This window comes from Hyaena hyaena, unplaced genomic scaffold (assembly GCF_003009895.1).
Source record: "Hyaena hyaena isolate Hyena2069 unplaced genomic scaffold, ASM300989v1 scaffold_879, whole genome shotgun sequence".
NCBI classification, from domain to species: Eukaryota; Metazoa; Chordata; class Mammalia; order Carnivora; family Hyaenidae; genus Hyaena; species Hyaena hyaena.
The window spans coordinates 102,596-130,046 of NW_024081510.1; the positions used below are offsets into that span (position 1 = coordinate 102,596).

The following is a 27,451-nucleotide window of genomic DNA, read 5'->3' on the forward strand; positions in this document are numbered from 1 at the left end:
TCTGGGACCCCACATCTCCACTCTTGTGTGCTGCGTGACTGTCACCTGAACTAATGTACACGATGATGCTACCACTAAGTCAGAACTTTGCCACTTTTGTCTGTCAGAGAAAACGTGAAGCAAAGGGAGCCAGAGGCAGAGTGAGAGGAAACATGGTGTCAGCGTGCAGGCTTGGGGGTGACCCACACCCTCCCTGGTCCTCTGCCCCAGGATGGATGCTATGGGGAGCTCCAGCCTGCCCTCCCCACCTTTTCCCTGCACGTACACCCCAAATTTAACCCTCACTGGATGCCCCACGCACGTGCAGGGGATCTGGTCTGTATGTCCAATGCAATGGCCCCACTGTGGGTGGCATTTAATTGGGGTAGGTGCTAGGCCTGCACAATCTGAGCTGCCCAGTGACAGCCGTGGGCCACGGAGACCCCAGGCCAATGAGACTCAGTGGCAGCGACAAGAGCTTTATGAAGAGTCGTGATACACTGGGATCAATGGTACCCCCGCTACAGGTCTCTACAGTGAAATGGTTACAGCCTGGGGAACACGAACACCCACAGGGCAAGGGAACAGTGGTTCCTTGGCCCACCCAAGGCAGCCACCTGTGGTATGCATCTTGTGTGTGCACCTCGGTGCAGGCCCTCAGGGGTGAAGGTTGCTGCGGGTCCAGGAAGAGGTGATGGAGGAGCTACTGGGGGCCAGGCCGACCGTGGATGGAGCTGTTACCGCCTGGAGCCAGCAGAGGCAGGACATCACTGCAGGGGGAGGGGCAGGGGTGGGAGAAGAGAGGCAGCTGCTGTGAGAACACCCAGGCCACAGGGCCACAGCCTCCCGCTGATACCTGTCCCCAACCCCACCCCGCAGCACCCCGGCACCCTCCCCTGGGGTCCAGGCACACAGGGGCCCACCTGCAGCAGCATGCTGAGCCCCAGATTGCGGTGCCTCCTCTCCAGCTCCGAGACAGCCTGCAGCAGGGATCCAAAGCGCTCGGCGGGGTCCACGTCCTCGTCCTCATCCTCTGGGGACCCCTCCTCTTTATCTGCCTCCTGCAGGAAACGCTCCTCCTCCTCGGCAAAAAAGGCCCGAAGCTTCTTGTAGTCGGTCAGGGCCTTCTTCCTGCGGTCCATCACGTGTCCCTGCAGGGCAGGCAGGCGGGCGGCAGGGAGGGACACCTGTGTCCCAGGGCTACCCCTGGGGCTTCCCGCCCCACCTCTGCCCACCTGGGGAGAAGGTTTGCTGCACAGCCCGTATCACTCAGCTGCATCCCTGCCAAATGAGGTCAGGGTTCACACCCACACCCTCTCCCTGGGCAGACCCCGGGCCGGAGGACACTTGCCTTCCACACGGCCGCAGCAGACTCAGCCTGGCCATGCAGGTCCCGCGCATCATTCAGGTCTTTCCGCATGATCTCCACAGACCCCTTGTTCTCCTGGAAAGACACACTGGTTACCGGTGGGCTCAGAGGTCCAGGGTCCCATTCACCCAGTCCCAGGGCAGACTCAGGAAGCGTGTGGTTGTGGCCTATCAGGCTCTGAGAAAACTGACTGCAGGGACCAGAGGGGGTCTCAGCAACCCCGCTAAGCTCTCCTGAGAAGGAACTCTGATAGGAAAGGGTCTGCCATGAATATACCCAGGTAACCAGACACAAGGCCGTCCCCTGGGGTCTCCAGTGTTACCGTCACCAACGAGGAATGGAGCATGGCCTTTCAAGGGTGCACTGACCTACACCTAGGGTCCTCCAGCAGGAGCAGAGCCCAGCTCCTGTCCACCTGCTGCAGCCACAGTGCAGCCCCTGGCCACTACCCACTGCTCACAGGGACCCAAGGACCCACCCCCTGATAGTTTGCTGCCATGCTCTCTCCTCCCTCCCCACTGGTGGGCAGGAACCACACTGTCTCAGCACCAAGAACGAACCTGTCTTTACTCTCTGAAATAACACTGTGCCCCCAGCTCTACAGGGGCCCCCAGCCTCTCTCCAATGGCAGGTTTCTCCCCAGGATTAGGTAACCGCATGCAATGGTCCACAGCACAGCGAAGGTTTCAGAACCAAGTGGGTGGGGGTCAAGGAGATCCAGTGGGAAAACGGTCCTGGTAAAGGGGAAGGGAGGTGCACTGGACCACAGCAGGGGACAGCCAGGCTGACTACCTTGTCCACCAGAGTGAACCTCAGGGAGGGGAAAGACAGTGGCGGTGACGTCACCCCTAGAGGTGGGGCAATGAGGTGCAGGAGGTGAGATACGAGGGTGGGGCCGCCAGATGGACCCCATCTTCGGTTGCAGTACAGGGAGGGGAGGGGTGGAACTGTTTGAATCCGGGCTCAGCCGGAGGAGTGTCGGAGGTGGAGAAAGAACACGGTTCAGGGATGGGGGCGGGCACAGACGCCTTACCGAGCTGGGGGATAAGGGGAGAGGGCACCGTCCCGGGGAGAAGGAATGGGGGTACACGGCAACGTCTGGCAAATGGGTAACCAAGCACAATCCAGGATAGAAGACCTGGGTTGGAGACAGGGTACCATCATAGGGTTGGGGACCCGAAAGGGATGGACGACTGGGCACAGTTCGGAGAATGGAGACTGCACCGTCTAAGGCCAGAAATCCGAGTTGGGAATGGGGGAGAGGACACCAACCAACGGCGGGTGAGGGGAAGCCTAGACACCACCCGGGGACGGGGACCCAGGTTGGAGGGCAAGGGGGGAACCCGACACGGGCAGAGGTTGGGGGCGGGGAACCGGGGTTAGGGCTGGGAAACAAGACACCGGCTGAGGGTGTAGGACGGACGGCTGGGCACCGTCCCGGGTCTGGGGAAGGGAAGACGGAGCAGTCGGGAAGGTCGGGGGGGACCCGGGCTGGGGCCGGGGATGGACCGCGCACAGGTCGCCGCCCGGGTGCACCTTGCCGCGCAGCGCCTTCCTCCAGCGCGGCTCCCACTCGGGGGGCTCGGGCCCTGCGGCCATGCGGCAGGCGGCGCACAGCGGGCCCCCGTCGGCGCGGCACAGCAGCTGCAGCGCCGCCTCGGAGGCCGGGCCGTCGCGCGCGGGCGCAGCGGCAGCCTCCTCGAGCGCTAGCAGCCGGCGGCTGAGCGGCGGGCGGCCGGGCTCCACCGCGCGCTGCCAGCAGTCGTCGGCGCACTCGGGACACGGGAAGGGCCCGTCCTCCTCGGCCCAGAAGCGCACCACGCACGCCCGGCAGAAGCGGTGGCCGCAGTCGGCGCGCACCGGCTCTCGCGGCGCACGCTGGCACAGGGCGCAGGAGGCCTCGGCGGGGAGCGCCAGGGCGGCGGCGGCGGAGGCCCTCGGGGAGGGCGCGGGTGGAGGGACGGTGACCAGGGCGTGCGGGCGAGGCCGGCCGGAGACGCGGCGGAGAGCAGGAACTGGGATGGAGAGCGCGGCCGGAGAGTGAAGGACGGGGACCAGGATGGCGACGGGGACGCGCGGGGCGGGGACGGCGGGGCGCCCCACGCAGGGTCCTGGCAGCGGTGCGCTCCACGCAAGGTCCTGGCAGAGGTGTGCTTCACTCCTTGGGATCCTGGCAGCCGTGCTCCCCCTACAAGGTTCTGGCAGGGATGCCCGCCCCTCCCCCTTCGGAGTTCTGGCAGCGATCCTCATCCGGGAAAGGTCCAGAGAGCTGTGTGCGCCTCTCCTCCGGGGTCCTGGCAGCGATGTACTCCACCCCTCCCAGGTCCTGGCAGCGGTGCGCTTTACTCTTCCGTCTCCGCGAGCCGACCCACGTCCTCGCACCCTGAAGTCTTACCAGGATGGTCACTTTCCCCCTAAATGGCTCGTGAACGAAAGTGAGAGAGTGTCATATTAGTATATGAAGACGACATTCTAAAAGTCTTTTGTAAGCTGCTAGGACCTGGGCGGCTAGCTCTCCGCTCCTGCGCTGTTGGGGCGGGGCTGGAAAACCGCCTCTGTGGGCCCTCCTCTCCTGCAATCGCTGGGCGAGCGCGACCCCGCGTGGGCCCTTTCCTCGTGCAACTGCCACGCGCGGACCTCGTCGTATGCAACCATCCTGCACGCAACGCACCTTCCTGCGTGGGCCCTGTCCCCGTGCAGCCGCTGGGCACGCACCTCTCCCCGTGAACCCAGCCGCAGAGCGTGCGGTCCACTGTCCCGGGCATCCCTTGGCGTAGAGGAATCCGGAGCGAGGGAGTTCTCACTGATTCAGACGGAGACCCGAGATGACACAGAGCTACAAGCCCCAGGACATTTGTTAGCACGTCTCTGTGGAGGGGTAGGGGTGGTGGGCCGGAAATTGAGAGGGGGAGCAATCTGTTTTGTTGTTATGTTAAAAGCAACCAATAGGCAGTTAAAAAAAAAATCAGTAATTTAGTACTACATAATTTTTATTTTTTAAATTTATCTAAATTTGGGGTGCCTGGGTGGCTTAGTCGGTTAAGCGTCCGACTTTCGCTTAGGTCATGATCTCGTGGTTCGTGGGTACGAGCCCCGCGTCGGGCTCTGTGCTGACTGCCAGCTCAGAGTCTGGAGCCTGTTTCACTCTGTGACTCCCTCTCTCTCTGACCCTCCCCTGCTCACGCTGTCTCTCTCTCTGTCTCCTAGAAATAAATAAACATTTAAAAAAATTATCTAAATTTTAGTTAATGTACAGTGCAGTTTGGTTTCAAGAGTAGAATTTAGTGAGTCACCACTCACTGCTTATCCCAAGTGCCCTCCTTAATACACATCATCCATTGAGCCCATCTCCCACCCACCTCCCTCCATCAACCCTCAGTTTGTTTTCTATATTTAAGTCTCTTGTGGTTTGTTTCTCCCAAACAAACCCCTTTCCCGTATGTTCATTTGTTTTGTTTCTTAAATTCCACATATGAGTGAAATCGTATATTTGTCTTTCTCTGACTGACTTGTTTCACTCAGCATAATACGTTTCTACCTCCATTCATGTTGTTTCAAATGGCAAGATTTAATTTTTTTAAGGCTGAGTAATATCTCATTGTATGCATATGTATGTGTGTGTTTATGAATATAACATCCCACATCTTCATCCATTCATTCCTGATTGGACACTTGAGCTGTTTTCATAATTTGACTATTGCTGATAATGTTGCTTTAAACATTGGGGTGCATGTACCTTTGAATCTGTATTTTTGTATCCTTTAGGTAAATACCTAGCAGTGTAATTGCTGGGTAGTAGGATAATTCTATTTTTTTTAATTTTTTTTTAAAATGTTTTATTTATTTCTAGGAGAGAGAGAGAGAGACAGCGTGAGCAGGGGAGGGTCAGAGAGAGAGGGAGTCACAGACTGAAACAGGCTCCAGGCTCTGAGCTGGCAGTCAGCACAGAGCCCGACGCGGGGCTTGAACCCACGAACCGTGAGATCATGACCCAAGCGAAAGTCGGACGCTTAACCGACTAAGCCACCCAGGCGCCCCGGATAATTCTATTTTTAACTTGAGGAAGCTCCATACTGTTCTCTAGAGTGGCTGCATCAGTTTGCATTCCCAGGAACAGTGCAAGAGTTCCCCTTTCTCCGCATCCTCACCAATACCTGTTATTTTCTTGTGTTAATTTTAGCATAACTTTTAAATTAAAAAAATTAGTCTGTTCTTCCATGTAAGTGCAAAATCTTCTGAGTTACATTGGTTTCCATTTTTGTATGTTTGTAAAAACGTGGCATGGACTTGAGAATGCAGTAAATAGGCAGTGGGAAGTGTAACTAGTGAATGAGGGTTTGTTCTGTGGAATAATGTGTAGAAGAGGGCTTCGAGCCCAGCATACCTAATTCATTAGGTACATTAAAAACTTAGTGGAGAGAAAAGTTAAGAAAGAGAGAGAAAAAGAAAAAAAAAAAAGAAAGGAAAGAGGGAGGAAGGGAGAGAGAGAAAGAAATTGAGCAAACTTTGCGATAAAGTGTAACAATAATCAGGAACAATAAAGGTAAATAGCCAAGCACGAACTTTTCAGCCACAAATAATACAGAGTTCATAAAATTTAGTACAGAAAAGTACAACAGAGAAATACTACCCCATCCCCATGGGATTTGTCAGTTCTCTCACACACACACCATTGCTGAATACACCACTCTGATCAGTTACTAAGAAATAGGAACAGGTGGGGGCACTGGGTGGCTCAGTCAGTTAAGTGTCCAACTTTGTCTCAGGTCATGATCTCAAGGTTTGTGGGTTCCAGCCCTCGTCAGGCTCTCTGCTGACAGCTCAGAGCCTGGAGCCTGCTTCAGATTCTGTGTCTTCCTCTCTCTCTGCCCCTCCCTTGTTCATGCTGTGTTTCTCTCTGTCTCAAAAATAAATAAACTATTAAAAAGCTTTAAAAAAAAAAGAAATAGGAACAGGTGCACCTGGGTGGCTCAGTCCGTTAAATGTCTGACTCTTGATTTCACCTTAGGTCATAATCTCACGGGTCATGAGTTTGAGCTCCTGCATCAGGCTCTGCACTGACAGTGCTGACCTACTTGGGATTCTCTCTCTCCGTCTCTCTCTGCCCTTGACCTGCTCAGGCTCACTCTCTCTCAGAAACAAACTTTTTAAAAAAGGAAATAGGAACATAAAGACTGTTTTCACTCTTACGCTAGCATACCTCTCAAAACCCTGATTTTGCAAATACTGCTTCTGGGAGACAATGTAGTAATACGTAGTAAGGACCTTCAGATTTGTTAACATTGGAATTCCTTTTTAAAAAAATATATTCTATTAAAACAGCCCAAAATAGAAATAAAGCCTTTCCTGATTTGGTTTTTTTGTTTTGAAGAAACGTTTGTCCCATCCTTACTTGGGGCAAAAAGTAAAAAGCCTCCAAGTTTGAATAATAGAGAATGAGCAAAATGTAGTAGCCCTCCATTTGAATGTGTGCATGAGAGACTTGGGGAAATGAGAAATCACAAACATTGTTTCATAACCCCTTAGATCTGCTCCAAATTCCTATGCGGGCTTTTCCCCAACATCAAGAAATTCTCTGTGACACCAGCTGGGTGTTGTACAATTTTAACTCAAGTCTACCCAGGGACAGTCTCAGACCCCACAGGTGAAGGGCTCAGTCCTACAAGACTTCCCCAAAATCAGATTCCAAGTCCAGGTTTCACCTGTGCTTCTGAAAGAATAGCTATAGATCACACTATCCCATCATCTTCTCCTTTAAGTGCTATGCCCCATAGACATTAATAAACGTTTCCTCTATTATTTTTAGTCAGTCTAATTCTGGGGTCCCAGCCAATGAACCCAAGAAGGGTAGAAGAAAATGGTTTTTCCTTCCCTATACTTTTCATTACAGGAAATAGTTACCCCATGTCTAACTTGTGTTTGATACATGTTTTATGGTATTTGGGGTCACGGTACGTTAAGTTCTATTCTCATAAATCAGGCTGTCCAGAGAGATGGTAAAGTTGCGGTTGTGGTCAGCTCTGCACCTAGGGAAATGATTGAAGCCACCAGGCCAGGGGGCGGGGGGGGGGGGCTCAACCCCCTCGCTTGATTTCTGCTCAGGTTATGATCCCAGAGTGAAATTGAGCCCTGCATCAGGCATGGGGCCTGCTTGAGATTCTCTCTCTCTCTCTCTCTCTCTCTCTCTCTCTCTCTCCCCCTCTGCCCCTCTCACACCCTCTTTATCTTAAAGAATTTTCTTAAATGTTTAAAAAAATAAAGAGAGAGAGGGAAAAAAAAAAGAGAGGACTCAAAGCGTGCCTGAGTGGCTCAGTCGGTAGAGTGTGCAACTCTTGATCTCATGACCCTAAGTTCAAGCCCCACATTCACTATAGAGTTTGCTTATAAAGAAAAAGTCTGGAGCACCTTGGGCGACTCAGTCAGTTGAGCATCAGACTTCCACTCAGGTCATGATCTCCCGGTCTGTGGGTTTGAGACCTGTGCTGGGCTCTGTGCTGACAACTCAGGGCCTGGAGCCTGCTTTGGATTCTGTGTCTCCCTCTCTCTCTCTGCCCCTCCCCTGCTCACGGTCTGTCTCTCTCTAAAAAAAAAAAAAAAAAAAATTCTGACTCTGCAAAAGTCACTTTTGGCAGGCGGAAAAGGAATCGGAGGTAGTTAACTTTCATTGCCCCGCATGATACAGCAGGCCGGGTAGGCCAGGTGCGAGCAGGGAATGGCACCCGCCAGCTGTTAGGAAAAAGACCGAAACCACCAATTTCCCGCGGACGCAGAGTGGAAGCTTCCAACCGCCCGCTGAGCCCGAACATCGCGCATGCGCCATTCCCCTTTCCCGCAACTACCGCCCCAAAGTAACCCACGGCCTCGTTATAATATATTTGCAGAGCGGTTTCTTAGTGCTTTTTGGGCAAGATCCAAAATGGCGCACCGAAGGGAGGCCCTGAGGGGACTCGGGAGAACAGTGGCAGGACCTGAAGAGAAAATGGAAACACTAAGGCGAAGGCGGGACGCCTCGGGGCGCGCTCTCCTATGCGGACCCACTCCGTCCTTCTCTGCGTTCACTGCCTGGAAAGGCGTGCTTCTGTCAGAGTCCAATTCTGAACTCTTCAGAGGGCGGGGAGGGGGCGGGGAGGGGACGTCTGCTGGCGTGCTGTAGCTGCCGGGCTGCGGTCCGCAGGACCGGGGGTAGGGGCCTCGCTGCTCCGGTGGCCTCTGTGAAGCTGGGACCCTACTCCCCGCTAGCTGGAACCCTGTCCCCCTACGGTTCCCCGCTGCCTGGGACCCATACCCCCCGCCGAAGCCCTGCTAGCTGGAACCTTGACTCTCCCCGCTCCCCCCCCCCCGCCAGAGCCCCCGCTGGCTGGGACCCTGCCCCTGCCTCCAGCCTCCCGATGTCTGGGACCCTGAACCCCCGTCGGCCCCCTGCTGGCTGTGATCCTGAACTCACACCCCTCCATCTGCATCCACAGCCTGGACACCACCAGCTCTCGGTAGTGTCCCTCTGTGGGAGGAAGGATTGCCCCCTTTGTCCCTTCAGGCCCTGGTGGGAAAACCTTTGACCAAATCTTTGGCCTGGGGGGGGGGGACGGGGGAACCGAGGGGGGCAGGAGAAAGAAATGGCCCAACACTGGTTTGCCAAACTAGATGCTGTCTCAGTACAGGGAAGACAGTTCACCCCTCCTTGGAGGAAAGACATATCAACTGGGGGGGTGGGGGGGTGGACAGGGGTCTCTCTTGGGGAGGCTCACCAGGCCAAAGGGGGTCACTGGTGGAGGATGCTCCCCTGCCCCAGGAACCATAGTTGGGGTTTCCAGAGAGTCTCTGGGCCCCAGGCTATCCAGGTGACTCTGGGGGCTCAGCAGGGACGCCTCTTGCCCCAAAGGATTGTCACTGTCTTTCCTCTAGGTGGACAAGAGATTGCAACTCTGCCTACTAGAGGGCATATAACAGTGGATCCAAACCCATAAATTAGAATAAAATGGCTAGGGCAAACCACAGGTGGCCAGAAAAATCCTTGAGAAAGGCTCAGGGAAGCTCTAACTATCTGTACCAATTTGGGCCCCGAATCCTGATTTTCTTTATCTCGACTCTCCCAAGATATATGCTGGCAACCATACTCCGAGCTTATGGCCCCTGATATACATCTGAAGGGTCTCAGGACTGAGGTTTTACTAAATAAATGGCATTTCTCTAGCAACAGCCAGCCCCTCAAGGTCCCGGAAACCTTGCTTCCAGAATACCTTGGAGGCTTACTCTGTCCATGACCCCCTCCCAAACTGAGGGTATATAATCAGTTACCCATCAGGACCCCAGTACAGCTCTTCCTACTCACAGGTCCTGTCCCTGTGCTGTAATAAAAATCACCTCTTTGCACCAAAGACATCTTCAAGAATTTTTTCTTGGCCATCAGCTTCGGGCCCCACGAACTTCATTGTCACCCCATAAAACCTCATCAGGTCATACAGTGCAACTCAGCTCTGACCCTGTCTATGTGAACCCCACAGGCTTGGGGGCTCCGTCTCACAAAACCACACCCACTTCAGACACCAACCCCAAGGCCAGGCATCAGCTGTGCTCTGACCCACAGGTGACAGATCAGAGGTTCCCAGGGCCCCTCCTTGGGTTTGATGAATGTCCTGGAGGGGTTCACAGAACTCAGGGAAATGTTTCACTTGCTAGATGAGTGGTTTATTACAAAATAATATGACTCAGGGACAGCCCGAATGGAAGAGACGCCAGGGTGAAGCGCTGGGGAAGGGGTGTGAAGATTCCATGCCCTTTGGGCATGTCACTCTGGTGTAATCTGGATATTAACAAGCATATAGACTCAAGCTCTAAAGGGGCTGCTCTGGACCCTGCTCATCCTTCAGACTCAAGATGCACCTCTCAAATTTCTTCTAAAACTCTTAAATCCTGTCTCAGTCAGCTCAAGCTGTATAACAAATACCTCAGCCCACGCAGCTCAAAAACAGCCATATATTGTCTCCCCGTCCTGGAGGAGGAGGAGTCTGGGATCCAGGTGTGGACTGGTTCCTCCTGAGGCCTCTCCTCAGTGTGTACACGGCCATCTTCTCCCTGTGTGCTCATGAGGTCGTTCCTCTGTGCCTGTCTGTGTCCTGATCTCTTGTAAGGATACCAGTCCTGTTGGCTTAGGACCTACCTTATGACCTCATTCACCTTAACCACCTGTTTAAGGACCCTATTACCCAATACAGTCACAGTCTGAGGTCCTGGGGGTGGGGCTCCAACATAGTTTTTGGGGGGAACAAAATCAGCCCATTCCACTCTCCATCCCTGAAGGCTGGTAAGAACACCAGCATGCTTCCTTCCTGGCTCCAGTTTGGGACATCGGGTTCTTACACCCTCTAAGGATCACATGCTGGACCATGTGGATGACAGCCGTATCTGGATGCTGTCCAGAGACAGCACATCTGAGGGAGATGAAACTGAAGCTCTAGAAAAGAAGATTCAAGGAACAGGGCATCAGCGGTGTGTCCCAAGCTGAGGCCTCCAATTCTGACCTCTGTCAAGGTCCCCAAAGAACTAAGCTCTGGACTGCATGCCACAGACCACTTAGTCCCTTCCTCAGCTGCTGCAGTCCAGCACAGGCTCACAGGGGCAACTTCCCAGAGTCCAAGGATGTCTCGTCAGGCATGAAGAAGCTGAGAGGGGGACTCAGGGTTGACCCAGCCCCGGTAACCCACAGAGGTGGCCCCATGAGGAAAGAAGGAGCAGAGAAAGTCCTAGAAGCACTTGGCCTCCTAGTTTAAGCATCCTGATGCCCTGACATCTGGGGCCTTAGGGGCACTGGAAGAATGACCCCAGCCCAGGGCTAGCCAGTTCCTACAGACAGGAAACAATTCACCCAAGAGTGTGACTCTCATATGCAAACTACTCAACCCAAAGCTCTGGGGCCAAGGACTGCCTCCTCAGACACCGTTCTTGTGCCCTCATGCCCCAGGCAGGTGCCAGACAATGGGACAGCCCCTGCACCCCACAGCCCACGAAATAAACTGGCCAATCCTGAGCCTGCTAGCTGGGCCCCACCTCACTTGTCCTGCAAAGACGGCAGTAAAGGTCTTGCCCACATGTCCCCCTGCCCTCTGCCTCCTGCAGACCCAGGGCTTCCCCACTGGGCCATGTGCAGCCATGCACCATTTCTTCTGGTAACTGAGTGTGCTGGCTATCTCTCTCTCTCGCTCTCCTTTTAATGTGTATTTACTTATTTTTGAGACAGAGGGAGACAGAGAATCCCAACCAAGCTCCACGCTGTCAGCACAGAGCCCTATGCAGGGCTCGATCCCACAAACCGTGAGACCATGACCTGAGTTGAAATCAAGAGGCTTAACAGACTGAGCCACCCAGGCGCCCCCAACAGCTATCTCTCTGACAGTAGTCACATCCTCATCTGTTGGCCTCTGCCTACCTGAATAATAATAGTAAGACTGTAGCAGGACTCTCGCACAGAGAGTTGTTACACCGAGGCTTTTTCTTTCCAAGAAACAGCTTTATTCATGCTGACACTGCTCAGTTGTGTTTGTACCCAAAGAACTGGCACCAAATGTAGTTTTTTTAAAATACATTTTTCTATTTTTCTATTTCCCATATATGGTATCACACGCAAACATGCAGTCTAATTAAGTAGTCTCAGTTTACAAGGTCATGAGGGATGTTATCACATTAGACGCATAGCCAGGTGACCTCGAAGTTTTCTTTCCCTTTTTTCTCTCCCCTTAGGGAGGGGACCCTCCCACAAGACCCCTGTATTTTAAAATAGCAAAACAAGACACACAGCAAGAGGCTGCGGAGGCCACAGCCAAGCTGCAAGCTCAGGATTATGGGTGGATGTCTGGTGACCGTGTGGATAGCCAACACTTAGGCAGGAGGGAGGTGTGACCAGAAGGCCCCAGTGCCCAGAAGCAAGGAGGCAGGGAGGCCAAAGGCAAGGCATCTGTTTTCTTTTTCTTTTAATTTTTTAAATTTAATTTTTTTGAGAGAGAGAGCGTGAGCAGGGGAGAGGCAGAGAGAGAGAGAGGGAGACACAGCATCTGGAGCAGGCTCCAGGCTCTGATCAGTGGAAGATGCAAAAAGCATTCAAGCTGCTTACTTCTAACGTCAAGACCAGTCAATGGTTGCAGGGAAAAAAGCCACTGAAAGAGAGTATCAACCTACAGAGGCAAGTTGAATTCAGTTAGAGTGTACGCTGGTAACTTTGGGAAAGAATTGGAGCTTTTCCCTAAAGGAAAACTCATATCAGAATCACCTTTGTGATTTGTATGTATGAAACAAATACCAACCAACCAACAACAACAAAATCTGTGTAACTAGTAAGAGAGAACTCCTGGAAGTTGTGTATGTGGGAACCCAAACTACAGGTGGGGAGGCGAGGGGAGGGATAAGCCAGGATATAGGCAGGTGGCTAGGGTCAGCTCATGCAGGCGTGGGTATGCAGAACAAGGAGTCTGAAAGAGCAACCCAAGCTCCCGGCCCCCCAGCCCCCGGGAAAGTGGAGTCTGAAACAGGAACTCAAGCTCCCGCCCCCCCCCCCCCAAGCCACCCCCTCCCTCCTGAGAAAGTCATTATTGAGAAGTTACGCGAGGTGGTTCCCTCCCTCAGATGCTAAGTTATGTTTCCCATTCCAGCAGAGGGCTCGCCAAGGAGGCGGGAAGCAGCCTGAGGCTGCAGACCACAGCACGGGGAGATGCAGTGGGGCCTTCGAGGGGCTGACCCTGGGCAGCCGGATATGCCCAGTGCAGGTCTACGATGGATGTGTGGATCCGAAGTTCCGAACGCTAGCAAGCCTACCATCTCCACCCCCACCCCAGTCCCGCTCCCAAGCGCCTCTGAAGAGCTTGCTCTCTCCCAAAACCATGAATGGAAAGCTAAGGGCGTCTGGAAAACCCACACAAAGTCACTTAATTGGCACCTCTGCTGGCCCCCGCGACCATCGCCGTCCCGCCCCACCCCCACCCCCACCCCCGCCTTTGTGGGTGCGTCGCGCCCTGGGTTCCCGTACAGAGCCGGGGGCGCGCAGGGCGGGGACCGCGGAACCCCCTCGCGGGGCCGCTGCTCCAAAGCGCTGGGAGGGCCAGGTGGAAGCAGGGATACTGGGGCGCAGAGGTGCGGGTAGCAGGGGAAAGGCGTGGGAGTGCGGAACTGCAAATGGTGCCGGGAAGTCCAGAGATTGGGGGCGGGGGGGCGGCACATAACTGCAGATGGTGTCAGGACTTGCGGAAGAGGTGGGGAGGGACACAGAAGTGCAGAAGGTGTCGGGATGTGCAGAGGTGGGGGAAGGAGGGGGCGCACAGAACTACAGACGGTGTCAGGACGCTCAGATGTGGGGGGAGTCGGGGGGTGTACCGCGGACAGAACTGCAGACTGTGACTGGAGGTGTAGAGGTGGGGCGCGGAGGCGCAATAATGCAGGCGGTAACAGGATGTGCAGAGGCTGGGAGGTGAGGGACCTTCGCCTCAGGGCCCACTCGCGCACAGAGCCGAAGGAGACCCCTGTGCGGAGCAGAAAGAGCTGCAGCCTCCGGTATATACCGGAACAGTCCGTCTGGATTGGTTCCAACTTAATCTTGCCTGATTGGCTAAGGCACGTTCTGGAGCTTTCCAAAGCTTCCCTTTCCCCCATCGCCTTTGCTGCGCCCTCAGTTTGGTTTCTGAGCTTGTCCACGTCTGTGCCTTAATGTTTTCACCCGAGTCTGTGGACATCGTCGAGATTTCCAGGCACGCACGGGTGTTGTTGGCAGTGCGGCTGCCCTGGGAGTAAAGACCGGGGCCCTTGGACAAAGCCGGGTGGCGTGGGGTGTCCCCAGGGGGATGGTCCTGTGGGTGAAGCCGGCTGCCTGCCCAGCCCCCAGCCCCCTCCCTACACCCTTCCATCCGCCCCATCCTCCCTTCCCAGCCACCTCTTGCCCATCCCTCCGGAGATCTCCCTTTCCGGATCCAGGCCAACTCTCCTGAAAACTTACATACTTTATGCAAAAGTATACATAAAGTACAGAAAAATTATTCTTATAAAATGTCCAGTTTTGTGTTTTCAGATATATGTGTGGTCCGTTTTCTAGATCTTCTCTGTTATAAAGTAAACTGAGGCCCCTTAATAAAATGTTACAAATTTATCTGAGCAAAAATAGATTCAAATCAGGCAGACTGCTGTCTTCCAGCAGATAGCAGGGAGCGCCAGGGAGCTGTACGAAATGAAAGACTTACCAGACAGAAGGGAGCAGGAAGGAAGAAGTAATTCCAGACAAGAAAGCAGGTGGCTTATGCCAAGGCCACTTTCCTTTGGGGAGGGGACGGCAGGAGCCTATCAGGCGCATTTCCTCACCAGTGCTGACCAGGGAATCCTGATTGACTGGTCTAAGTTTCCATTTCCTGGAGAGCTGATACTGTCATTGTCTATCTATGTTTGGCGACCTGGGACTTAGCAGAAGCCACACCATTTGGGGTCTGGAGTCTTGTTTAATAATCCCCTCTATGTTTAAAAAAAAAGTTTATTCATTTTTGAGAGAGAGAGAGACAGAGTGCAATTGAGGGCAGGGCAGAGAGAGGGAGAATACGGGGGCTCCAGGCTCTGAGCTGTCAGCACAGAGATCTTGACCTGAGACCAAATCAGAGGCTTACCTGACTGAGCCACCAGACCCCCCGTCTTATTCACTCTTGAGGTTGTAGAATCTGCTACTGAACCAGTAGCTGCCCAACAAAAATCCTTTGAGTCTCTGGCCACAGTCGGTCTTGATTACCTTTTAGCTGAGCAAGGAGGTGTGTGCTGAGGCACTGGAAATCAAGGGGAAGGTTTGTGATGGGCAGAATTACAGGATCGCCAGCATCACACCGTGGAGAGTCCAGCAGATGTTGGAGGTTGGATTATCCCCCTCTGCAATGGCCCGAGATATGTGCCAGTGGCATTATCCAGCATTTACAAAGGACCAGATGGCACGGGGAGCCTTCCTCGGTTTGAAACATGCACCCAAGTTTCGACACCTGCTAGTTTGGCCGTGGGGTCAGTGGTCAAGTGTACTTGGCAGGGTCCTTTTGGTGAATCTTGCTTTTGCAAGAACGTCAGAGTAGAATCACTGTCTGTAAATGGCAGAAATCTTAAAATGCCCAGGGTTAAAGATTTGATGAGTGTTCTTTTGATAAGGAAATGTAGATGTTTCTGTGGCATACAATTTAAGGTGGTAGCTGGACAAGGAGAGTATGGACAGATTTCCATGATCTTTGAGCAATCCTGGAATATCTATATTAATAACATACATCCACACATACAACCTAAGGTTTACCATCCTGTGTTTGACGGTGCTTGCTGCATAATTTGTGTACCATAATTGCATATCAAATCAACCTAGTTGGTCTGACATCTTTCTTTGACAGGGTGAGACATATGTCCTTTCAGATATTGCAGGATCTCTCTGGGAAATGTTAAAGTTATTTTGAGGTCAAAAGGCTCCAAGGGCACCTGAGTTGATTAAGTGACTGACTTGGGCTCAGGTCATGATCTCACAGTCTGTCGGTTCAAGCCCCACATCGGGTTCTGTGCTGACAGCTCAGAGCCTGGAGCCTGCTTTGGGTTCTGTGTCTCCCTCTCTCTCTGCCCCTCCCCTGCTCATTCTCTCTCTCTCTCAAAAATAAATAAACATGAAAAAAAATTTTTTTGTAAAAATGCTCCATTTAGAATTTGATTTGGGGAAAATGTCAAGGTTTGGACATTGGATTAAATAGGATCACAGATTATCATGAAATAATACTTATTACTTGACCAAAGTGGCAATTGAAGATGTTAAATGCAAACACAGAAGGTTATATAGGTGTGAACAAATGTTAGCTATCTTAATACTGAGAAAACAATTTTCTTCTATCCACATACTAACCAGGCCCAACCCTGTTTAGCTTCAGAGATCAGATGAAGAGCATGCAGGGTGGTATGGCACTAGAGGAGAAAACCGGATTTATTACGTAATCAAAGACCCGATAGAAACTATGTGAAACACAATAATGTATTTTAGTAAGACACAAAATCTTTGCTGTCTATCCTCACTTAAACATTAAAAAAATCTTGGTTATAATTTCTTTTTTTTTTTAAGTTTAGTTATTTATTTTGAGAGAGAGAGAGAGAGGAGAGGAAGAGAGAGAGAGAGAGAGAATGAGCAGAGGAGGGGAAGAGGGAGAGCAGGACAGAGGATCTGAAGTGGGCTCTGTGCAGACAGCAGAGAGCCCGATGCAGAGCCCGAACCCATGAACCATGAGATCATGCATGACCTAGCCGAAGTTAGATGCTTAACCGACTGAGGCCCGCAGGTGCCCCTCCAAAGTCTGATCTTTTATGGTATCTGCAACTATCATGAAATGAATAGGGGATGTTTGGGGACTGGTAAAGGTAGATGAACCCTGAATTGTTTCTAGAGCTGCATTTCTGCTTTTGCAAAGATTTATGGGATAAGGACAGTGGCTTTTAATTCCCCAAAGAATTATGTTAGAGCCTGAGTGATATCAAGAGGCTAGCCCAGACATCCAGCCACATTACGCTCAATTTGCTTTGTGATATCAGGGACATTTCCAACTACAATGGAAAGCAAAAGATTCCTATGTTCTAGATTTACAGCTGTGTGTCTTTGGGATATTTCAGCACATCCTTCTGTACAAAAGGCTTCAGAATGTTTTCCTTTCTCTCAGGGTACATAGCTTTATTTTAACTTAGCAGAAGAGGCCTAAAAATAAGTTCCTAGCAGGCTCTGAATATCAGCTTCCAGTTTGGCCAACCTGTGACCATAAAGCCATGTTTAAAAAAAAAATCCTTTTAAGCACATGTACCCCAATGTTCATAGCAGCACTCTCCACAATAGCTAAAACATGGAAAGAGCCTAAGTGTCCATCAACAGATGAATGGATCAAGAAGATGTGGTTTATCTATACCATGGAATACTACATGGCAATGAGAAACAATGAAATCTGGCCATGTGTAGCAACATGGATGGACCTTGAGGGTGTTATGCTGAGCGAAATAAGTCAGGCAGAGGACCAATATCATATGTGTGCACGTATAGGAGGACTAGGAGGAACTTAACAGAGGACCAATTGGGAGAAGAAGGGGGGAAATGGTGGGGGAAAGGGAGAGAGGCAAACCATGAGAGACTCTTGAATGCTGACAAAAACTGAGGACTGATGGATGTGGGGGGGAGGGGGGGATGGGCATGGAGGAGGGCACTTGTGGGGATGAGCACTGGGTGTTATGTGGAAACTAATTTGACAATAAACTATTTGTAAAAAAAAAAAAACCATTTAAAAAATATGTAAACTGATTACAAAAAGAAAAAAAAATCCTTTTAGGGGCACCTGGGTGGCTCAGGTAGTTAAGTGTCTGACTTTGGCCCAGGTCATGATCTCACAGTTTGTGAGTTTGTGCCCCACTTCTGGCTCTGTGCTGACAGCTCAGAGCCTGGAGCCTGCTTCAGATTCTGTGTCTCCCTCTCTCTCTGCCCCTCCTCAGCTCGAACTCTCTCTCAAAAATAAACATTAAAAATTTTATTTAAAAAAGATCTAATTTTCACAAACACTTTTCTCCTGCCAGTCTGAATAAGGACAGGAAGGGACAACGTGAGATTTTACCTTCCTCCCTCCACCGGGCACCACAGATGGAGATCTACTAAGACTTCTGACCCTTTGCCAGCTCCTGCCTTTACTTCCAGGACGTCGTCTGCAGGTTCTGAAGTGTGTCCCAGTGGGTCTCATCTTGGTCACCAGAAACTGTAAAGTAGGAAAAATAATTGTCTGTCGAGCCTTTATGGTGACTGCTTGGCTGAGCCCCCTTTTTCTCTGGGACATCTCTTTTTTTTAATTTTTTATAGTTTTTATTTATTTTTGAGACAGAGAGAGACAGAGCATGAGTAGGGGAGGGGCAGAGAGAGAGGGAGACACAGAATCTGAAACAGGCTCTGGGTTCTGAGCTGTCAGCACAGAGCCCAAAGCGGGGCTCAAACCCACGAACTGCGAGATCGTGACCTGAGCTGAAGTCAGACGCTTAACCGACTGAGCCACTCAGGCACCCCTTCCCTGGGACATCTCTTAATGGACAAGGGATACAGAGGGTCTGAGGCAGGCTTCATGCTGTCAGTACAGAGCCTGAAGGGAGCTTGCTTGACCTCAAGAACTGCAAGATCATGACCTGAGCGAAGGTCGGACACTCAACCTACTGAGCCACCCAGGGGCCCCACACCTTAAGATTTTTCCATTTCTGTTTGTAGATGGGAAGTAAGATAAAGAAACCATATACACATGAAGAGGGGAGCTCACTCTCGGGGAAGAACAAGTAACCTGAAAGACCTGTTAGGAAAGGTGTGGCCTCCAGAGCATTTTGCTGCCTGACCCCAGCCCTGGCGGGCACCTGAAGCCTGTCCGAGGTGGGGGATGAATAGCTGTGCACCTCAGCGTCCAAGGAGTCCGCCGTCTGGCTTCTGTGTCTGCGTGTCTATGTGGGCGCTGTGCACCCAACACCACATTCAGTTCCAGCCCCACCTATGCAGCCGGAGTCTCCAGCCTTCCATTCATACCTGGAGCTGGGATTTGATTGCAGACCAGCTCTCTCCTGCCTGCTGGAACAACATGGAAATGAACACAGAAAGAAAAGGATCGGCCCAGCCTGGGAAGCAACCCGGGAACTTGCACAGGTTGTGGGGTGGCCCCTGTCTCATCCGGGGTCCTGCACGCTTGGCCGCAGGAGTCCCAGCCAACTCCCGCCCTGCCACGGCGGAGGCGAAAGGACAGCCTTTGTCTGCAGGTTGCAGCTGGGGCTGTCTTCAGGACAAATGCTGGCTAAGCTGCCTTCCCTCTTTGCATGCCTGCAGGCATGCAGTGAGGTTTGCCTTTTCTCTGCAGAGCTCCAGCGCGCAGTGTAATGGCAGGCACCCACCTTCCTGCAGCTCCCAGCCCCAACCATTATGATCTGGCACCTTTCCTGAATCTGCGAGGTGCTGCCTTCCCGCAGATCCCCCCCACTCCTGCCTGCAGCCTCCATAAGTAGCGAGGGCTGCTATAGCTGTTCCAGCTGGGGGGAGAGTCGGCATCGCACCGGGGAGGCAAAGCGAACACCTCTGTGTTTGCCATCTCAACATTTCATCTACGTGCTTGTTTGTGAGAATGCTAAGAGACCAGGCTTCCCGGCTGGGGTGGGGAGAAAGCTCACTGCACAGCATGCTTATCCCAGCAGAGAAATGATGGTGTCATCGGTGGGCATAGCGATTCAGGATAAAATGTGCTCCTTTTATTCACTCCATCATTCGTTCAACATAGTTAAGGAATTGCTACCAGCACCAGGCACCATACACTGGAACCATTAAGAAAAAAAAGCTGAGGGGCGCCTGGGTGGCTTGGTCGGTTAAGCGTCCGACTTTCCGACTTTCACTTAGGTCATGATCTTGCAGTTTGTGGGTTCGAGCCCCGCGTCGGGCTCTGTGCTGACTGCCAGCTCGGAGCCTGGAGCCTGTTTCAGTCTGTGACTCCATCTCTCTCTGACCCTCCCCTGCTCACGCTGTCTCTCTCTCCTAGAAATAAATTAAAAAAAAAAAAAGCTGATATTTTAAATCATCCAAACCCCTTTTAAAATTATTTTTCTAGAGGCACCTTGCTGGCTCAGTTGGATAACATCTGACTCTTTTGTGATCTCATGGTTGGTGAGATTGAGTCCTGCATCAGGCTGTGCTCTGGGTGTGGAGCCTGCTTGGGATTCTTTCTCTCTCTCTCTCTCTCTCTCCGCCCCCCTCGGACCCTCCCATGTTAATGAGTGCTCACACTCTCTCTCAAAAAAAAAAAAAAAAAAAAGACAGGTCCTCCGAAAAGACCCTAACTGCCATCAGTCCTCTCCTGGGGTTTCATCACAGGAGGGGAGAAGGAAGTCCATGCCACAACGAGACAAACGTTATCACAGACTATCACACCTGCTGTCTATTCTCCAAAGGGTCCAGTCATCTTTCCTAAAAGACATTCACTATCCCCCTGAAAGGCTCACAGCACTCTCCCCTGCCCTAATTAAGATGGTATAGAAGCTCTCCAATCTCACTGCTTTGGGGGATAGTCACCATTTTTCTCTGGGAGGCCCCCATGCATGTAATAATAAAAATTAGTAAATTCATATGTTTTCCTCCTGTCAATCTGCCTGTAGTTGGTTCACTTCCGGGAACCAGCTATTAAAGCCAGAAGGGTGGGGCAAAAGCCTTTCTTCCCGGACATTATAAATGTGTTAGAGCTTCAATGTCTACCAGCAGCGAGTCTCAGGAGAGACAGAAAGACCTCCTCTGAACAGTGAGTTTCAAGAATATGTCAGAGAAGTCTGTGCCAACTAAATCTGCAGGCAAAAGGAAAGACATTCTTGCTTGGAGTATGCCTCGTGTGCAAGACCAGGTGTCTCCCACTGGTGCTGGGAAAGGAGACAAACCACTTTATATATTACTCATTAAGTCTCCCACAGGAAAAAAAAATGATGGCTACCAAAATGGTTTGGGTTAATGATCCAGAAGCACACCTGTTTTGTATTTCCTTAAGGCACCTTGTATTCAAAGGCTTTACTCTTTTTAAAGGAGTCATCGATTGTAGAATTCCATACAGTTTCATCTGCGATACTTTCATCCTTCCAGATGGGATACCTATTATAAGATTTCAGACTTCAAGTGTGTGTGTGTGTGTCTGTGTGTGTCTGTGTGTCTGTGTGTCTGTGTCTGTCAGAAACTGAAACACAGAGTGATGCATTTGTGTTTTACTATTTTTCTTCTATATACCACATCATACATAGTGTGCTTTCTACAAAATGGAGGGCAATTCACTATCCAAATATTTTAAAAATCTTGGCCCCAATCAATCTGATTTCCAGGGTCAGCTCCTGCCTCCTGGCTGTTTAACTTGGGACATATTTTCTTCGGCCTTTTGCTACCCATCTGTAAAATGGAGTTGATAATAATGTATACCAGGAAAGGCTGTTATCAGTACTAAATTGAATTATTTATTAAATGGTTATCTAGCTCATAATGAGCTCTGTAGAAATGTTTGTTAAATCAGCTCCATTTTTTAAGGTAAATAGATAAAATGGTCAGTACTGAGCATGTCCAAACCAGCTCAAGGCACCCACAATCTCAAGAGGCCTATGAACCTCACAGGACATGTTTGTGCATAGAGGGCATTTGTGGCAGTATCTTCAAAGCATCTTGCTGACTGTTCTGAAGATGTGATCCATTGTGTCTGTTGGGGGCACTATTAAATTTCCTGGCCTCTGGATAATGCTCTGGATGGTTATAGTGGCTGTGTAAGTGACCCCCAGACCAGAGCTTCTCAAAGTGTGATGTGTATCTGAGTCTGCTTAAAATGCAGGTTTTGGGGCACCTGGGTGGCTCAGTTGGTTAAGTGTCCAACTCTTTTTTTAAAAAAAAAATTTATTGTTTATTTATTTTTGAGAGACAGAGACAGAGCATGAGCAGGGGAGGGGCAGAGAAAGAGGGAGACACAGAATCTGAAGCAGGCTCCAGGCTCTGAGCTGTCAGCACAGAGCCCAATGCAGGGCTCGAATCCACTAGCTGTGAGATCATGACCTGAGTCAAAGTCGGATGCTCAACCAACTGAGCCACCTAGGTGCCCTAAGCGTCCAATTCTTGACTTCGGCTCAGGTCATGATTTCACGGTTCTTGAGTTTGAACCCCAGATCGGGCTCTGCGCTGACAGTGTGGAATCTGCTTGGGAGTCTGTCTCCCTCTCTCTCTCCCCCTCCCTCAGACTCTCTCTCTCTCTGTCTCTCTAAATAAATAAAAATAAACTTAAAAAAAGAGAAAGAAAAAAATGCAAGTTCTGAGTCAATACCTTCGAAGTGGGGCCCAGGATTCTGCATTCTTTTTTTGTTTGTTTGTTTATGTTTTAATGTTTATTTATTTATTTTGAGAGAGAGAGGGCAGGGGGTAGAAGCACACATTGGGAGAGAATCCCAAGCAGGCTCCATGCGGAGTGTGGCCCAACCCAGGGCTCAATCTCAAGACCATGAGATCATGCCCTGAGCCCAAATCAAGAGTCAGACTCTCAACTAACTGAGCCACAAAGGTGCCCCCAAGAGTCTGCATTTCTAATGAGCTTCCCAGATGATGCTGAAGTAAGTGAGAAATGTAAATTCCTAACACCTTATACTTGGCATACTTATATCTTGGCATTTAACATATAGGGGAACTTAACTCATGTTTATAGGAATTAATTTAATGCGGGAGACAGCTCAGGGACCGGTAACATCTGGTAAAGACAGGACAGCATATCCAAAATGGAGTGCCTCATGCTAAGTGCCACATCACCAAACAGACTTAATTTATTGCAACTTAGGTCTCCCAGAAACAGAACGTTAAGCCAGTGAATCAGGAACCCCCACCCCATCAGCACTAGTGAGGTAATCAGTCTACTAGGCCCCTGCAGTCCTCTGAAGAAAAGTGACCTTACAATAATGCTATTTTTCCCTTCTTGTGACTTCTTGTTCCCACTCCATTCTGCCTATACAAGTCTTTCATTCTGTACAGCTCCTTGGAACTCCTTTCTATCTGTTAAATTAGGCATTGCCTGAATCTAATCAACTTTTGATCAAATTCTTATTTTTGGTAGGCCTCAGTTTATCTTTTAACAGTTCTATAAGCCTGTGTTCCGATGCATAGTTAGAGAATAGTTTTTAACTCTAGGATATTTTAGCAGACTAGATGAGACCATAGCTACCCAGCACTTAGCATGCAGCAATCACTTCAAAGGAGAATAGTCAGCGCTGAAATCAACCGAATGTTTCCCTCCAAATCCCTTCATTTGTCTCTCCACTTGCAGGTCTGCCCCGTTGCTACACCTCCAGTGTGAGTGCCTTCACAGATTTTCAGTGTTTAGCCATTTGGATTTACACATGAATTCGGACATTGGCTTTTGTGGGGGAATTTATGAGAATGAGACTATTTATAGTCAAGTTATTCATATCCCCCTTTGCTGAATAAGCATCAGCTTGTCCTCCCTAGCTTTGGGCCTCAGAAATGTGTTTACCCCTCGCCTGGGTGGCTCAGTCGGTTGGGCGTCCGACTTCTGCTCAGGTCATGATCTCACGGTTCGTGGGTTTGAGCCCCGCGTCGGACTCTGTGCTGACAGCTAGCTCAGAGCCTGGAGTCTGTTTCAGATTCCGTGTCTCCTTCTCTCTCTGACCCTCCCCTGCTCACGCTGTCTCTCTCTCTCTCTCAGAAATAAATAAAAAACATTAAAGTTTTTTTTAATAAAAAAAGAAATGTGTTTGCCCCTTGCCTGGAGAAGATGGAGATGCAGCCTTAACCCAGCTTTTATTTCATTTTTTATTACTATTGCTGTTGTTGTTGTTTATTTTACCCCATCCATAACCAGTGACCACACAAAGGCTCCTCCTCTCCCGGTTTGAACAAAGGTGCTCAACCTGACTCCCCGCCCGAGAAATCTGCGTCTTCGGATTGGTGGGGTTTCCGTCCAATAGGAAATAAGAGCCAGCATCTGCTATTTGCATAAATTCCTAGCGACCTCCGCGGGAGGGGGGAGGGACTCAGCCTGCCGTCCAATCGGATTCTGGCGATTTGGAGCCTTCATTTGAATATAGAGGAAATAAATGGCGACTCATCCCGGCGCCTGAGACCTCACAGCCTGAGGCCACGCGCCGCCTTCGCTCCTTCTGCTCGCACACTCGCGCCCCCGCTGCCCCCACCCTAGCCGCCCCTTCCATTCTGTGTCTTCCGCCATCCTTGTCCTCGCGACGCCCTCGCGCCCCCCACCGCTCCCACCCGGGCTTCTGCGCCCCCACCCATGTAGCTCCTGTCCCCGCGCGGACCCCGTCACCGCACCGCCTGAGCCCCGGCGCCCCCACCGCCGCGCTGCGCCCCCCGCCCTGCGCCGCCCTCCAAGCCCGATCCCTCCCTGTCTGCCCAAGAAGCGGAGGCCAAGAAGGCCATCACCAAGGCGCAGAAGAAGGACGGCAAGAAGCGCAAACGCAGCCGCAAGGAGAGCTACTCCATCTACGTGTACAAGGTGCTGAAGCAGGTGCACCCCGACACTGGCATCTCGTCCAAGGCCAAGGACATCTTGACCTCCTTCCTCAACGACATTTTCGAGCGCATCGCCAGCGAGGCCTCCCGCCTGGCGCGTTACAACAAGCGCTCGACTATCACGTCTCGCGAGGTGCGGACGGGTGTGCGTCTGCTGTTGCCTTGCGAGCTGGCCAAGCACGCTCGTGTCCGAATGAACGAAGGCTGTCACCAAGTGCACCACCTCCAAGTGAGGCGCGCCGGGCGCCCTGGAACCCAAAGGCTCTTTTCAGAGCCACCTTTGTGCTCAGAAAGGAGCGTGCCAGCCGCGCTGTTGTGATGTACTGCCCCGGCGAGGTTCTGAGCGGGTGCTGCAGTGCGCTGCGGGGAGCGAGACCTGACCTAAAGCTGAGCTCTTTAAAAGGCGCAGAGCAGACCTCGCAAAGGCCTGCCTGTTGAGTAAGCCACCACCCAGCCGGCAGCCAGAGAGGGAGCAGCTTTGGCTTTAGGCGGGGACCCGGTCATCCCCAGGAAAGCCTCAGGTCAACTTCCCCACCAGCACCCCTGTGTCCCTTAATGGATGAGGTTTGGGTGCGCTGGACGTGGTGTCGCTGGGCTGAGGCCCTGGATGTTGTCGCGCAGTCTTGGTGGTGGCTCTTGGGCCGGTCCTTCCCTCCGTTGCCTCTTGCCAAATACTAAAGCAGTGTCCAGTTAAAGAAGCTTTTTGTGGGCACTACGTGTTTCTGTCTGAAATGTCAAAACAGAGTGGTCTCGACCCTCTAACTCCGCTAAAATCGTTCATATCAGGAGATTTGGTTTATGTGGTTGTTCTTGGGTTTTGTTTTGTTTTTGTCTTTGTTTTTTCAGAAAATGTATATACCTTTACGTAAGCCTAGTAAACGGTAAAAGAGCCTTTTTGACAAAACGAATGGAGCGCTTTAAACAAACACACACATTGGGGCGCCTGGGTGGCTTAGTCGGTTAAGCGTCCGACTTTCGCTTAGGTCATGATCTCGCGGTTCGTGGGTTCGAGCCCCGCGTCGGGCTCTGTGCGGACTGCCAGCTCAGAGCCTGGAGCCTATTTCAGTCTGTGACTCCCTCTCTCTCTGACCCTCTCCTGCTCATGCTGTCTCTTTCTCTCTCTCTCTCTCTCTCCTAGAAATAAATAAAACATTAAAAAAAAAAAACTTAAACAAACACACACGTAAACCATGTGCAAGGTGGATATAATTTGTCTGCTTTATAACTGAATCACCACGCTTGACTGGGGTCCAGACTTCTCTCACACTGAAAAACACCCCACGGTATTGGTGACTCCCACACTACAAAGATCACCTAATCTTAAGAGCGCTCCAGTCTCTGAAAGCCAAACAGTTACCAGGGTTTGGATTTCCTGCTCGGTTCCCTGAGGTGGCCAGTAGCCTTCCGATTCATGGCCCCTAAGGGACTCCGTCTCAGACTGTCAGGCTTTCATCAACATTTAGTCTCATACACTAAATTCCTTGTTTTACATTTGTAGTTTGTTATTAAAGAGGTAGCCCCTCCCTCTCCATCTTTAGTTTACTCCGTAGTAATTAGCAAATTTGACTTGAAATTTTTGACTGAGATGGGGGGAGGGGAGAGTCTCTTAAATGCGTGTTATTTATTTATTTAATGTTTTATTTCTGAGAGAGGAAAAGAGACAGCGTGAGCAGGGGAGGGTCAGAGAGGGGGAGACACAGAATCTGAAGCAGGCTCCAGGCTCTGAGCTAGCTGTCAGCACAGAGCCTGACGTGGAGCTTGAACCCACGAACCTTGAGATCATGACCTGAGCCCAAGTTGGATGCTTAACTGACTGAGCCACCCGGGCACCCCTAAATGTGTATTATTTTTAAAGTTTATTTTTATTTTGAGAGAGAGAGAGCAAGCAGGGGAGGGGCAGAGGCAGAGGGAGAGAGAAACCTAAGCAGGCTCCACACTGCTAGCACAGAGCCTAATGCTGGCCTCCAACTCATGAACTGTGAGATCATGATCTGAGCCAAAGTCAAGAGTCAGAGGATTGACTGACTTAGTCACCCAGGTGCCCTTCTTAAATACATTTCAGATGGGATGCCTGCAAAATCCCTCCAGTGCCCTCCAGAGCTTTAGTCTAAATGTTTACTTTGGTTATTTCTGGCCCAGGGAACTCTTCCATTGTCTTGAGTCCTTACTCTGTGACCCTAGGCATTCTCAGATACTCCATGAACCCCTTCCTTCAGCCTCCAATTTAATGCACATAACATTTGTCTTTGTTGTAGTAGTATTACCGACTGGACTCTGTATTCAGATTCTCTATTTTGTTCATTATAAATTCTCAAGTGCAGAGACTCTTGTCGCCTTGCATCTTCCTTAATAGATTCCCGGTGGTAGGAGAGGGCCTGATCAGCCCCATTCTTCCTCTGGGGCTGCCTCAGCATCCTTTACACTGTTCAGCAAATAGAGGCAGTCGTCTTCTGCTTTTTTTTTTTCTTCACGCTAATTCCGTGTGTCTGAGGAGTGAAGGGACTGAAAAATTAATCACCGTTTTGCATTACCCACAACAAACCATTTTCATGCAACTGTATTTGGGAATTATGTTTATTTTGCTTCTTGATTTTATTTTAAGGACTAAATAAACCGTGTGGTTGCCCACTGCTATCGCCTGGATCTGGGACACTAGTTTCCTGTTACCAGAAGTGCTCATTAAGATACTGATGCCTAATCTCCTTCCTCCCGTAGGTAGCTGAGGGCTCAGATCCAATCAGGAGGCCCCTGGTTTGTAGTGTAGGACTGGATGCTGTCATTGTCAAGATGAATTAGACAGCTCTTGGGAAGATTTTGATCAATATCAAAGGTGTTGTAGATCAACGTTTTCAAATTTGGGGATTATAACTAGAAGGGACAGAATTGAGTAAAAATAACTGTGACAAAACTTACATATCTATGGGTTGTGTTGTTTGGTTTCGTTTTTGTAAATATTGCTTCAGAGTATCTGTAGAAGATAATAATGGAAATGAAACGATGCATGCTGCTATCATTGTAAGCATAACAATACTGTATATGTTCACTGATGCATA

General features: G+C 50.8%; 1 protein-coding gene and 1 pseudogene across 2 annotated transcripts; one reads left to right on the forward strand and one right to left on the reverse strand.

Moving 5' to 3' along the window:
- Positions 1 to 442: 442 nt before the first annotated feature.
- Positions 443 to 3,885, reverse strand: RNF187 (ring finger protein 187). 2 transcript variants are annotated; one of them, XM_039220269.1, is made up of 5 exons: positions 2,885 to 3,885; positions 2,382 to 2,486; positions 1,331 to 1,423; positions 903 to 1,130; positions 443 to 749 (listed from the first exon to the last, which is right to left on the reverse strand). In XM_039220269.1, exons 1-5 carry the CDS (start codon positions 3,596 to 3,598, stop codon positions 747 to 749), a joined length of 1,143 nt encoding a protein of 380 aa, XP_039076200.1. In that variant the 5' UTR covers positions 3,599 to 3,885; the 3' UTR covers positions 443 to 746. The 2 variants fall into 2 exon arrangements, with proteins under 2 accessions (XP_039076200.1, XP_039076201.1); XM_039220270.1 differs by lacking the exon at positions 2,382 to 2,486 and having other exon boundaries at positions 2,885 to 3,878.
- Positions 3,886 to 13,764: 9,879 nt separating this feature from the next.
- On the forward strand, positions 13,765 to 24,631 carry LOC120222433 (annotated as a pseudogene).
- Positions 24,632 to 27,451: the final 2,820 nt, after the last annotated feature.